This window comes from Pipra filicauda, unplaced genomic scaffold, assembly GCF_003945595.2.
Source record: "Pipra filicauda isolate LSUMZ 115617 unplaced genomic scaffold, ASM394559v2 scaffold228_size1260155_pilon, whole genome shotgun sequence".
In the NCBI taxonomy this organism is placed as follows: Eukaryota; Metazoa; Chordata; class Aves; order Passeriformes; family Pipridae; genus Pipra; species Pipra filicauda.
The window spans coordinates 283,663-298,615 of record NW_024104341.1 but is presented as its reverse complement, the minus strand read 5'-3'; the positions used below and the strand labels follow the sequence as shown (position 1 = coordinate 298,615).

The 14,953-nt window shown below is 36.5% G+C and overlaps 1 protein-coding gene across 1 annotated transcript in view; it reads left to right on the top strand.

The window, feature by feature from the left end:
• Positions 1 to 58: 58 nt before the first annotated feature.
• The window catches only part of GSTCD (glutathione S-transferase C-terminal domain containing), a 62,430-nt gene continuing 47,535 nt past the window's right edge, over positions 59 to 14,953 (top strand). The window contains exons 1-6 of the mRNA XM_039381497.1: positions 59 to 1,352; positions 4,029 to 4,136; positions 5,517 to 5,948; positions 7,539 to 8,000; positions 11,246 to 11,500; positions 12,249 to 12,342. Of these exons, the coding sequence (XP_039237431.1) occupies positions 5,538 to 5,948; positions 7,539 to 8,000; positions 11,246 to 11,500; positions 12,249 to 12,342 (1,222 nt within the window). The 5' untranslated portion in view covers positions 59 to 1,352; positions 4,029 to 4,136; positions 5,517 to 5,537. The remainder of the gene's footprint in view (positions 1,353 to 4,028; positions 4,137 to 5,516; positions 5,949 to 7,538; positions 8,001 to 11,245; positions 11,501 to 12,248; positions 12,343 to 14,953) is intronic.

Below are 14,953 nucleotides of genomic sequence, written 5' to 3'. Positions count from 1 at the left end.
GAAAAGAGGGAAAGCGGTCGGGCTTAAATCCCTGGGTCCGGTTTTGGTGGGGTGGCAGAGCGCTGAGAGGAGCTGGGAGCAGAGGTTTTGTGGAGCGGGTCTGTGAGGGAGTTCTAGCTTGGCCGTGTTGTTCTCTGCGACAGCCGAGTTCCAGCGCGCTGCCTCCCTGAGTTCTGGTTCTGTTGTTCGTAACCAGTGTCCTGCCTTCTTAAACCATCCACAACTTCCACTTTATTGGTAGACCTGTCTGAAGCTCTTCATGAAAAGCTTCTGGGCTCCCTCGCGGGTGCAGTGGTGGCTCTGGCCTCATACAGCAAATGGATCGTCTGAATAGAAATATATTCTCCAAAGTTATGTGTCTTAAGGCACACATATTGCTTTGCACTAATTTAAATATTTGTTGCGTTTTTAAATGACATTATATTGAGCGTTTCTCAAGCCTTAATGCATCTGCTTTAGCAAAAGTTCTGTGTTACCCTGTAGTAATCATCAAATGAATGATATCTTTTTCATTCTGAAAGGAAGAGGATGCTTATATACTTACTTATTAATTTTGAATTTTTTAGTTTTTCATTTTCACAGGAAAAGCTTGTTTTTAAAGCAGTTATTTTCTTTATTACGTTGTTAACACAGCAGCTGAGTGAAACTAATTAATCTGTTGTTTAGTGCATGTTGAAAGGAAGAGGAAATGGTAAAAACCGGTACAGTTAGCGAACATTATACTTACATAGTGTTTATTGCTTTAAATAGCCACGGTGACTTTTATACCAAAGGTAGACAACATTATTTATCTTGTCTTTACGTTATTGTGCAAATCCTGTATTGATCATTGCTTCTCGTTTCCCCTCTTTCAGATAGTGGCTATTGTAAATAAGACCAGTAGAGTAAAAAGCCACCTCTTCCCACAGAATTTATAGTCTAATTAGAGAAAAAAGTGCTGGGAAAAACGTTTTGAGCAAATAGTGCAAGGTCTGTGTCTGCTTTTGTCTTAGTAAGCTGCCAAGGGATTAATCAATGTATCACATTTAATGGAAGGGTAGCAGTTAAGTGAAAACACTGTAATGAGAACAGGCAGCCAGGTAGGCTATTGAGACGAAAGGCTGTCCATATATTCACAAGGAAGGTAGACTCTGCAGAGCCAAAACAGTGTGGAAAACCACCTGTCTTGGGAACAAAAAATATAGGGAACAACTTTGTAAATGTCATTGCTTAGAGTCAAGATGTTAGGAGGAATTCTCTGAAGTAAAATATGGGAGAGGGGTAGGATATGGCAGTGTAAGGGTGTAGAGTTTGGTTGAGGTGACAATTCAAGGTGGCCTTATCTTCTCACAGGAAACAATACAGAAACACAGGTAAAGTCACTTATAGACAGAACTCCTGGGCAGATTAATATAGTTTCTCTTCTGTGAGAGACTTGAGAATAAAATTAGCCTGACTGTAATTTTCATTGTCACAGACTGGCCTTAGAAAAACCCAAAATCTCACAACCAACCAAACAACAAATCCTTTAAGAAAAATGTTTAATTTTTAGGTTTTCCTGTGTGACAGTGAACTAAAAATTCTCTTTGTGCTTCTATTTTTTCACATGTATAATGGTAACACAGGAAACTTGCACCTTGCAAGGCTTTTTGGGAGACATTCAGTTACTGTTGTGATGAAGGGACATGGAGGTTTTTACAACCAGCAATACAAATAAATACAGACTGAATGCTTTGCTATTCTAATGAAATATGTAAGGAGGTCATGACAGAAGCCCATTTTGTTAAAATTACTTTTTAAAGTTCTTGTGGAAATTAAAGTATTAATTAATTGAAGTATTAGCTCTGTTGATGTTTTAAAGCTCAATGCAAAAAGCAGAGTGTGGGGTTCCAGTGCTTGCTCTCCTTACCTTTTAAAGTTTGTTCTCCTGGTCTGAAAAGCATGTAACTTTAAACATCCCTGTAGTTGATATTTCCTGTTCTTTGGGGCTTTGGGAAGAAAAAATGTAGTAGGATAGTGTATGAGAAGAATTTAGGACTATATTTTAAAGTAGTGGAAGAGTATATTGCAAAGATGCCTTCAGGTCTGGTACCATAAGAACTTGCAGGATCAGGGCCTTTAGCTGAGAGAGATCTGATTGCCCATACAAACCAAAATGAATTGCCGTCATATAAATGATAAGAGATTAATTTGTCCAGGTCTGGAAATCGTTTGTGTATGTAAGTACCTATTCTCAGATTTAAGCCTGATATTGTGAAATGTGCCATGTTCTTAATTCTCCCTGAAAACCAAAGAAATGAGACATTTGTATTTTTGCTAGGAGAGCTGGAGTTGTCACCTCCTCTGGAATCTTTTCCACTGTTAAGTGTAAGATACTAGTTGCTTGCACTTTTTTTTTAGAACTTAGCAATTTGCAGTTTGTTTTTATTTGGTTCAGAATTACTAAATGGAATAATTAATTGTTGTTGTATTGATACTGTCACTGTTTATGTGATTCCTTAAAAAAAGAAATTCTCATAATATTGACCATAATACTAATCTTTGGATTTTCCCTTACTCCTCCTGTGTAAGGAGAGTTTAATTAACTGAAACAGCAGTCTTAGCTTAACCCTTCTTCTCTTCCTTCACCTTGAATTAAATCCATCTCTAAAATTTTTATGAGTGCTTTACTAAGTAGATCATAAATATCACTGTTTCTGTGTTCTTTTTGTCTTTGTAGAAGTTCATTTAGGTTCAGAAAAATAATTCAGTCTCTCTGTCATGTCATACTCAGCTCATGCTGCAGCTGAGTAGTGGTAAATGACTGTGTATATTTACAAAAGTTAGTCTGAGTTTTGAGGAGGTTAGTAACCACCCTCAAACTGTCTAGTGCAGCTGTCTCCCAGAGGTTCTCTCTTCAAGGCATTTGGAAGAACAGACCTTTGCTGAATGTACCTTTTCTTCAGTACAAAATCCAGAGCTTTACCTAAAATGGTTGAGAGAAGTAACTTGAAGTCACGATACTACAGACTAAATGAAATGGCCTGAATTCATATTCCCATTTTCTGACCCTGTAAAGAGAATGGAGTGGGTGGTTCTGGACTACATCTGCTTATCCTGCTTCAGCAAGATCCTAGTATTGGTTTATATGGTTTGCATGATTTTTGATAGTTTTATACCTGAGGATGAGAATGATTTAATTTGACCAGAAATATTTCAAACTTAAAGAATACAGGTGGATTAATAGGATAGCATCAGCTGTGTTTACTGGGTTGAATACAAAGCAGGACAAGGACCAACAAGTCCTTATTTCCAGTAAGTTACTGTCTCTGGGACTGTCTGACAGCTGCTGTCTGTTACTCATTGCTACTGAGTAGAAGTGATTTTGTTCAACAGATTGGAGGAGAATTCACACTGAGGCTGTTTACCCCTTCATCTACCAGTTTTCAAGCAGTAGTACCTCTACTTGGGCATCTTTTAAATACTTATGTTTTATTTTTACTCTAATGACACATTACCCTTTGTGGTGAGACAGTGCTTCAGAGCTGCTACTCTGGATGAAAGTGGGCGAGGGTCAGTGTACCTGTTGAGAGTACCTATGTGGTGAAAAGATTAATGTTTTATTTGGGCAGTCCTGAGTGATGGATGTAGAATGATTTGTAACAACAGGATAGTTGGAATAGTTGGAAATAGTAGAATAGTTGGAAAACGTAGAATAATATACTTTGGAAATAGAAACCTTATCAGAATTTACCAATGTATTTATCAGTTTTATATAGCATGATAATGACCAAAATAACTGATTGTGTCCAGTAAGGTCAACCAGAAGAAAACATTCATCACTGAAGTGATTGGTAAGATATATGTGTATGTCTGAGTGGCCAGAGTGGCCAGGAAAAGATGGGCTTGTGTGCTTCTTGAGTTCCCATGGAAAATAAAAATAATAACCCAAATGCATATGAGGGTACTTTTTAATGTTGAAAGTAGTACTGTAGTCAAGAATAGGAGTTTAAGTGCTGATGACTATGGATTTAACAGGTAAGACTAACTCTTCTGACTTGCCTCCTTAGCAGTGCCTTCACTAAGTAATTTCTGCCACAGAGCTGTACTTGGGATATTGAGTCTGTCTTGACTTACGTGCTGTCAAGATTTATCCAACTTAAATAGCTTCTGGGAAAGTAGGTATTTCATTATGTATTGTCTTGTTCTTTGTGTGGCAGGTGTACTAATTAAAGAAAAGCAACAGTACTCATAGTAGAGCCACTGTTCTTCTGAGACAATAGCTTGTCATGTAATAGTTTAAAAATACTTTGCTATAACAGTCATTAGTATGATCTTAGTGTCAGGTGGATGTGGTTTTATTCTTCCACTGCCTTCTTTTAGGCAGTTGATTTGGCCCCGTGATAGATAATATGAAGTAGTAAATTTGATGTACTTGTCTACATGAAGAAAAAATAATCACATAATCAGCATATATCAAATGAAAACCGTTTTTTTGCTTTTTAAATAATTCCATCATATTCATGTAATTGCACAAAGACCTTATTAATCCAGACAGTTATTTGAAAGACTCATGTTTTTCCAGCATCAGTGTCACTGATGCTTTGTGTATAAAAAACATTCTGGCCTTCCTTAGCAACATTTAAATTTCTTCGTCTTACTGCACTAGAGGTGTCGTCTGTACCGCTTGCTGTAAGAGCCCCATCTAGTGTCTAAGGCTTTTCAATGCAAGCTGTGATTTGTAGGTTAATGGGCAATTCCACTGAGGAATGGAGCATTAAAATTATTGCATCAGTGCTTTATGTTAAACTGGTATGGAATATTGTAATAGGAAAAATGTAGTTTTTCCACCCACAATGAGGAAAATTAATTTTAGCTTTTAATATATTGAGAAGATATTAATTTCAGCTATGCTACTGTCGTATTCAACTGCTTAAAGTAGTTGGGTGCTTGAGGTGTTCATGTAGCATTCATGAAAGAAATGTGTATTTTCCTATGTGTCCTTCAGTTATTATGTCACCAGGCTCTAGATTAATTTTTAATACAGAAACCAATATTACTTCCCATGGCCTAAATACCCTCTATAAATGCCTTTTAGCAGTTACAGAAAGACAGGTGTGTGTATTACAGAACTGACTGTTGTAGATGTGTGCTTAGGAACTTGCTTTTTCAATAATACATGGTTAATGTTGTGGGAGATTTTGAGTCAAAAAAACCCCAAAAAACCTTGCTATAAAATGTTTATGCACTTAAAAATTGAAAACGTTTTCTTGTTTGTTTTGTTTGATGTCAGAAATATGCTAAAACGTAAAAAAATAAAGTACACAAATACTTTTCCTATCCATGATCTGTATGTGAAGAGACAATGTATATGTGAAACTGGTCTTTTCTCTCAAAAAGGGTCTGCGGTCCAAATATACAGGCAGGATGTCTGTCTGTAGTAGTGTCTTATGTTAAAATCAGTAGTAGCAGATAGTGGAAGAACCAGTGTTTTAAACCTTTTTTTGTTCTAAGTTCTGTATTCTTTTATGAATGTCGTGCTCTGATTTCTATTTCAGGAACTTCAACTCAGGAGGAAGATGAAAGATTGCGTCACTGAAGAACATTTATATTTGGCTTTTTCTCATCAGTACAGAGAGAGTATCTTTCCTCTTCATACATCTGTCTCCCTGTTTTTGCTATCCTACTGTGACTGCAAATTATTTAAAATTTTCTTAGTGCCAACTGGCGAAGATGTGGGTGATCAGTGTGTGACGAAAAACCTCCCTGGCGATCTTGAGGTGCATTTAATCTCCAGGTGTCAGCTTCCAGAGGTTGTGCGGAGCTGCAGTTTACCTGCAGTTGTCGTGAAAGATGGCAAATTCTGCCGAGCTGGGCTTTCTGTTGTCTTAAGACATATAATACAGAAAACGTACGAGGCAGATCCATCTAAAAAGGATGTTTTGGAACTCTTGGGCTTTAAGAAGACTTGCTTAAAAGCTTGTGCTGAAGTGAGTGCCTTTCTTTCTCTTAGATACATTAAAATTTCTTTTTTATTAGCATTAAATACTCTGAAGTAGACTCTTAATATTGATGTAAACTAACTTCTTTTAGTGAGAAATTAAATTTGCTTAGAAAATGAAATTTCCTTAATGGAGAAATATCTGTACTTTGGCATAAAGATGAAAATAATTATTTTCGAAGATACTACTTAGCAGCACAAAAACCCCTTAAAATTCAAAAAGTATGTTAGATCTCTGTTTCATGACTAGCAGTATAAATGAGTTCTAAAGTTTGAAGTAAACTAAAAACTATCTAATTTATTTTTACTTTTGATTTCAAGAGCACCATAATACTGTTAGCCTTCACTGCCAGGGTGCACAGCTGGCTTATGTTTAGCTTATCCTCGTCAGGTTGTCCACTGACTTTTCAGCAGAGTGGCTAACATGGCCAGGCGGCCAGTCCCTAGCCTGTACATTCCAGGAGTTTAGTCCCTCCTAGGTGTGGAATATTCTATTCCTGTCAGCCCATTCTCTAGCCTGTGCAGGCCCACGTGAAAAGCAGCTCTTTCATGGAGTTTGTTGACTGCTCTGCTCAACTCACTGTTGTCCTTGATGTGAGTGTAATCCATCACCCCCCTCCAGGTAAAGATGATCAAATAGGATAGGCCCCAGCATAGACCCTTGAAGATTTCCACTGCTAACTGACCTTCAGGTAGCATGTGAACCATTAACCAACACTACCCTTTGAGTTGAGATTTCAGTCTATTTATCACATAGCAGTTTACTCGTCTGACAGCTCATCCATCTAGACTTGCCTTCCTCGCTCTCTCAGGAGGTTGAGCTCCAGCCTGTCAGGATTGCTACATCCATGGTTGCCACTGATTACTGTGTCTCCAACCTGGTTCATCCCTGTTGGTGTGTAGCAGATCTGGAGGAGCACATCTCTGTGTCAGTGCACACAGTGCTTGTGTAAAGATGCCGTCCCTGACATCCTCCAGAAACCTCTGTAATCTTTTGGAACTGCTGGAGAGCTTCATTCTGTATTTCAGAGAGCTGCAAAGTGAGTGAACAGAATAAGAAAAGAAAAGAGTTTAAAAATTGTAAAACCTTTAAGTACAGGTAATAAGAAAAAGAGGACAAGGATAACAGCATCAAAAAAAAAAGTCATTTTTTTGAAGTACTGTTCAGTTAGGCAAAAGTTTTTTTTGATGTTGCATTTTAAAAACACACTAATAATATAATGCATTTCTGAAAATAAATGTGCTCAAAATCTGTTTGCAGTAATTGGATCTTATTACCACCATTTGTAGAGATGACATATAGAAATTGATCACAGCTTTGCTTGTCATGAATTATGCAGCCACCCTAATATTACGTCAATAATAAGGAATAAAAATATGCTATACTGGATAACTGTTCATTCTGTTATATATAAGGTTTAGCTTCCTAATTCTGCTGTAGCAAAAGTAATAGAGAATATCTGAGTTTCTAAGATTAACAAAGAAATCTGGAATTTCTTTCCTTAAAGTGAATGAAAATGTATCCTGGATTTTGTTTCTCTTTCTGTAGAGACATTAATTACATAAATTTATTTGACAGGTTAGCCAGTGGACCAGACTTTGTGAGATCAGCATTCCTCTGGCTGTGGAAAGGTTTTTGATGGCATCTCCTGAGCACTGTCAGGCTATTCCTCCTGACATTTTACAGTTTGAAAGGAAGCTTGGAGAACCTGTCCGAGTACATAATGATGACAAAATTCGTAGGCAAAAACTTCAACAGCAGAAGACAGGTACCAAGGCTGCAGTGCCCATACTTGGTGAAGAAGCAGAAAGGGAATTAAAAGCAGGGGAAGTGCATGAGCATCCACCCCCAAGTTTGGAACTGAGTTTAGCTTTCTCCAAGCTACTTGTCCAGGAAGCATCAGATGCAGTCAACAGAGAGGCCTCCCACATCAGGAGAACAAAAACTTCTGACCTTCCGCTGTTGGACCACATCTTTGCAGAAGGGCTTTATTTTACTGTGGCAGATATAGTGCTATTGCCATGCATCCATCAGTTCTTGGTAAGATGACGAATTCTGCAAATATTAACTAGTGTGTTTGTATGTTTTTTAAGAATTTGAAAGTTGTAAAATATGTTATTTAAAACATATTATGGCATTTACAGTGTGACCTTAACCCAAAACAGAGGATATGTCTTTGCTTTTGTACAAACACAAAAACCAGGGATTGGTGAGTTTACTTTTAAATACGTAGCATATAAATACTTAGTAAACACCATTAGCTGTTAAAATATTATACTGAAATATTTTGGTACCAAGTTGCCCAGAAAATAGTAATTTTAGAATGCTGGTACAAGTGACTTGAGCTCAACTTCAAAGCCAGTTCTGGAGTGGGAAAAACTTCTGAGGCAAGACTGTGCAAGAGTCTTGCTCAGCACAATCTGTGTACTTAGTTTTGTAAGGATATACACACAGGAATGATTTAAGGAAATGATAGCTATGTCTTTATTTCCCATTACAATGAAATGATACAGTGAATTTGCCTGCTACCAGCATTCCTGCAGTTATGCTGTGAGATTTATAGCTAAGCTGGTGTCTCTTGCCAGGAAGAGCTCTGAGTGAGGTTGGTATTGACATTTTGATTTTGCAAGTTGCTTTGCCAAATTTGCCTTATGGTGTTCGAAAACAAAGGGAATTCCTGGAGAAGATGCTGCTAGTCAGATTGAGAGAAACAATCTCTAAAATCAAGATAGGAGGGCCTATCGAACATTAATAGTGTGATAAATATCCACTTTATAACTTCTTTAGCCAATATCATAATCCTCAGTGTATTGATGATAGCAATACTGGAGTGCAGAAGTAGGTTAATATGGCTGCCTCTGAATTAGGATGATGAATTATTTTACAGAAATGGTTCTTAATTCACATCTGCTTTGTTTGTTTTGTGAATCACATAATTGAAGATGAACGGCAACTTCTGCATTCATGATACTAAACAAAAGTATTAAGACAAAATGCTTTCCTACTATTTAAAAATCTTTAAAGTATTTCAATCTTTGTTTTTCCAAGACCTTTTTAAATAAGAAGACCATAACTTTTTATAGTAATTTTTTGATTTACTGATGCTGGGCATGAGAAGATTCTTGGATCAGATGCTTAATTGATTTCAGCAATGCAATTGAGATTGTTCTGTAGATGTACTGTGAGCAGCTGAGAATGATGTATTTATTTACTTAGTGTGTGTGACCCTTAAACCCTGGTCAGCAGCTTATGAACTATATATTTTATAATACACTTGTGTAGATCATGCCAAGGATTGCCCTAAAAACCTGGCTTTCAGTTTCATTTTTATCTGAATTACAAGAGCTCTCAGGTAATGTTACTTTATTTCTCTTCTCTGATAAGTGATCATTTTCTAAGAAATTGTACCTTGATTCCTACAGTTATCATTGAAATTGAGTAACGTGCATCTGAAAGCTTCTTGCAAGCAGTGAGTTGAAATTGCTCTTGTTGATGGAAGTGCCAGAGTTTAATTCCTTATTAAAGTGTTATTTGTCACTTGTATAACTGGACTTCCTGGATTGTGTTTAAAAAAATCACTATAGTTGCATTTCCACTGATTTAAGGGTGTGAATAATAATGAAGTCTTCAGTGAGTATGTGTCTGGAAAGTAACACACCGTAAGTGTGAGCGGACCTGACTAGCTGATTGTAATTATAATTACCAAAAGTAAGATAATGAAGCTGAAGAGTTGTTTTTCATTACCTCGTTCCAATTCAGTTATCTTCCTGAGGTTAGCTTTGGTACACTTTCTGTTAGTTGTAACTGTTGAAAATTAATAAAAGTGTAAGAGAAGCTCAGTTCTCCATCTGGCAGAAACCACTCTTCAGTTTTTAAAATACAATTTAGAACACTTGATAACAAGTGTAACAGTGCCTCTTAGAATTGCTTTCCAAAAGACTTCTTTCTTAACTGAATTATTGTATCTTTGCCTGTGTTACTATTAGGGTATTAAATTAGATGCTTAAAATCACACAGTTCATCCTTCCTTTGCTCCTTTAGCTATTGCTAATTACTTTTGATTATCCTAAGCATGTTATAAACAGCATGCAAGAGAGCTGCTTGAAATTTCACGTCATTTCAAGTGTTCTTTACCAATTTCTACTTCCATACTGCGGACAGATACGTGGAGGAATGCTGCTTTTGCATGGCCTTTTCTGCCTTTTCCTGTAATCATGATTTTTAATTTTATGTTTAAAGCAGGCACACCATCACAAAGTAGTTCAGGTTGGAATAATTGAGGTTGGAGGGCACCTCTGGAGCTCATCTTGTCTAAGCCCCCTGCTTAAAGAAGGGTCAGCTAGAGCCAGTTGCCCAGGATCATGTCCAGTCATATTTTGAGTGTGTTTCAAAGGATGGAGACTTCACAACCTCTCCTGTTAAGAGGATGATCTTCATTGTTTTGAAAAATTTGGGAGTCTAAAGAAAGTGATTTAATTTCATCAAATGCATCCTTTTTAAAAGTAACTGGACTTCATGTAAATTGTGATGTGGTGTAATTTTTTTAATATGTGCAACATATTCTTACTAAAGAAATTTTTTATTTTATTTTTTACACTTAAAATTCTAATTTCTATTAAAGGCCACATCAATTCATAATCATATACGCTTAATTCACAAAAGAAACATACTGGTTACCATTATTGTATAAAATATGTAATGAAGATTGTAAAATAGTCTGAATAAATATATGACTTTTAAAAAAAGAAATAAATTTGATTCACTACTACTAGAAAAAGTTGCAGATGTAGTGAAAAGACTTCAGTAAAGAAGGAGGATAATGTATGCCTGTTTCTGTTTTGCTGTTGCCACATAGTGTAAGGTATTTCAGGCTTGCTGAGCTTTTAAGAACTTCAGGCTACTTGTGGGAAAGAACAACATTCAGATGGTCTTGCTTAGAGTTCAGTATTCATGGCAAATTACTGCAGTGTTTTTTTTCTCTGACTACCAACCAAAATGAATCATTCCTATATTAGGAAATGGCATGCAGTTAAGAACATTATTTAAATTGAACTTTTTTGTTGCTGATTGAAATTATGAATGACATTGGTCATGTAAATCTTTTCATCCTATTAAGCAAACAGGGATTGCAGATAAAGTCTAAATGGCCAACTGGCAATTCTACCTGCAGTTTTATTACCATCATACTATGAATACACATGCCTGGCATGGAGCTGAGGTCACTTCTGTAGTTCATGCCTTCTAGTGGCTTGTAGGAAGAAACCCTCCCATTTTATTTTTTTTAGGTTTCCAGCAAGAAACAAGGCAGAAACCTGGTAAATTTACCACTGATATCCACTTGGTATCGAAGAGTTCAAGAAGTACCTGGAGTAAAGAAAGCTGCTGGCAAATGCAATATGGAGCTTCTCCAGCTTCCAGAGTTGATGTCTGCTCCAGAGGAACAGGCACAGGACTTCTCTTCAGTTCCTGATGAGTTAGAAGAGGAGAACGAAGACAGTCATTTTATAGGTGGTCCAAGGCCAACTATGACTAAGTTAATGGTAATTTAAGCTTTTTAATGAGTTATCTTTAGTAGCAATATTCTGCTTGATTTTTAGTAAGTAAAAGTTTATTGGAATTGTAGAAGCTAATTCTGACAGCCTTGAACAGTTTAATACATCTTGCTTTTCTTATATCTGATATGCATTAACTTAGAATTGATTTTACTTTTTCTTTCTCTTTTGATATTTGATCAACTCAGGAATTGAGGAAAGATAGGACTGCTGAAAGCCCTGTCAATATTTCAGAATAATCAAAGTAACTTTTTGTTTGCATTTTCATATTGTATTCATCTTTTAAAGATATTTAGGTAAAGGATGACAAAAAACCCTGTTGCTTTTATGTTTGGCTTCATTATTCAACTCTTACTGTTTGGGTTTTTTTTGCTATTTGTTAGAACTTTGAACATCTGGGAACTCTGTAATGAGTTTTGTTAAAGAAAACTGTCCATCATGTTCCATAACTCTCAGTATTTTTTGCATAGAGGTTGACAGCATTTCCTAAAAAATTAACAGGACTTTCTTGTGAAAATGAGAGAAATACATAATTTGAATCTCATATAATTTGACTCCCATATAATGTAGAGTCATTTGACTCTCATATAATGTAGAGTCATCTGCCTGTTTAGTTTCAGTTAGGCTGAAGGTGGTGTTGTTGATCTGATGCCATTAAATTCAGTGAGAATTTTGATACCAACTTTAGTGGTAAAGGATCAGGGTCTTAACTTATTTTTTTCTTACTTTCATGTAGGAAAATGGAATTGAAGCAAAGTTTTTTCCACATCCATGCCCCAACTGGACCCTAGACTGGACCAGTCTACCGTCTGCAGTCAGTCCTGGGGAAGGTAAGGGGTTTTATGTACGTGTGTGCATATTTAACAGTGCCTTCTTCTGGTGAAGCCATTTAACTGTTTCCTAGGAAAATATGTCAATTAACAATGTGTTTCAGAGCTCTGTGGAACGGGTAAGCAATTTTAAATCTGTTCTAAAATTCAGTCTGTTTCTGACACATGGTGACATGACTTCCCTCACAGGTCATCAACAGCTGATGACCAAACTGGGAATAAAAAATTGACCTTGAATTCTGAACCGTATTTTTCCCCACTGTTTCCTACTTTCCTAAACTCTTCTTTATACCTAGAATAGTCAACTACATTATGTTAATGTCATTGGCACAAAAGTTGTACATGGACTGTGTCTCCCAAAGCAGCAGATGATGATTTTATTGTGATGAAAATAATAGTAATTAGCAAAGTTTGGTAGCTACATACTGAGTGGCACTTTTCCCTGCCCTGTAGGGACAGTTTGCTTTGCTGGATTGCAGGGCAGTTGCCCAAGGGCTGTGGTTCTACAGAAAAAAAACAACCTGATTTACCACAACATTTATTGTTTTCATCACCGTTGTGAAAATTGAATACCTCTTCCACCGTACTGTAGAGTGTCCTCTAAAATGTCTTATGCATGATGCGTGGTATACTTTCTTTGCTCACAATTTGTGTTATATGTATGTAGAAGTTCTGGGATTGAATGATTTAGTCTGTTTGTAAGTCTAATTAGACCACCTTGCTGTCACAGCTATTTACTACAGAAAAGAATTACAGATGATTGCAGTTTTAACGTATTATTTAGATTATACATTTAAGATGGTTCAGTTTTTTTGATGAGGATTATTTACTGTTGCAAAACTAAAGATTTTCACATCATGACTTGCATTTCATTTGCTTAGTCATATTTCTGAAGCAGAATGAGATAGAATAGAATAGACTATTTCAGTTTGAAGGGGCCTGTAATGATTGTCAAGGCCAACTGCCATACCACTTCAGGGCTGACCAAGTTAAATTAGGTTGTTGTTAAGGCATTGCCCAAATGCCTCTTAAACTGGCAGGCCTGAGGCGTCACCACCTCTCTAGGAAGCCTCTTTCTTTCTTTGACCACCCTCTCAGTAATGAAATGCTTCCTAATGTCCAGTCTATACCTTCCTTGGTGCAGCTTTGAACCACTTCCATGTACAAACCTCTGTTAGTTCTAGTCCTGATGCAATTTATAAAAGGTATGTGATTGACCAAAATGGAGTCATGTTTATATTTTAGATATCCTCCAACTTTTTAAATTTCTGCTGTTACTTCCAAAATGTATGGCTTGTACAGTTGTGTGTATTGAGACGTGAATCTATAAGCCTCTGTGAGCATCTGGACTGTATTTGAAAGAATATATCCCATCATATAGTATCTTCATGCCTTCTGTAACTGTTGATGTTCTAGGATATTGTAGTTGTTGAGTTGTTCTTACAAACTTTCCCATTTTAAAGGAATCTAACACAAAATATTTCATTTATTTAAAAATGTATTGTAAATGCTGTTTTCTCTTCTAGTTGACTGTATAAAAACTTGGCCAGTACTTTATTTTTCCAAATCTATGTTTAGGTCAGAAATATGTTGTTATTGTTTATTAAATACAGAAGCCAACATACCTCAGCACTTTGTTGTTTCTTCCAAATCACGTAGTGTGTAAAGACTTATCCCCAAGCACACAAATCAAGTCTCTCTGGCTAAATATATATCTTGATATTGAAAAAGTAATTTATGTAAAATCTCAAAAGAATTTCTAAGGTATGTTAGAGGCAAATGCCTGTACGCCATTAATATATTTATTGAAATACTTACTTGCAATAAATACTTCAGTTGGCGGTAGACACAATCCAAGAGTTCTAACCAAACTCAGTACTTGGTTGTGTCGAGTTTTCCATAGAAGTAAAGGTACATGTTGTTGTCAATATGTACAAACAATAAAAAGAGGGTGGAAGGTCAGAATGTGTAAAATAGGTGGTCACAGGAAAGGAGGGAAAGAGAGATAGAGAAAATGAGACAGAAGGAAAATGAGATACATCAGTACAAGGAAATAATTGCACGTGTTTTCACCTTTTTCCCTGGCAAGGCAGTGGCTGAAATTTTGGGAAGAGGTGCTTGTTGAAATAAAAATGAATGGAAATAGTGTGCTACTGCTGATTAAATGTGAGGTCTGGGAAAGAGCGGATTATATTTAATTAGATTTGTGAGCAATAAAGAAATGCAACATCTTTTCTGTGGTTTCACTGTTCATATTAGGCAGCAGTAGAAAGAGGGTTTATAATCCTTTTTGGAACTTCAGTCAATTGTGCAGTCTTCGCTTGTGTTCCTGGCCCTAAGTGTATGAAATCATTCGTTGTCTTCAGGTTAATTTCCTACCAGCTGCAAAGACTTTGTGGATATTAAGATCAGTTTGACTGGTTATGATTAGGGGTGCTTCCTTTAGGCTCACCCAAAGCACATTAAAGGGAGTGGGAAAGTGTGTCAATGTGGGGTTGGACAGTGATAACCCTTGTCACTGCTTTATTATTCTGATGATATATGGAGTCTTTGGTACTGTCATGTTTTTTCATCAAACATTGTGTTCATTGTGAAACAAAAAAAGAAAGAT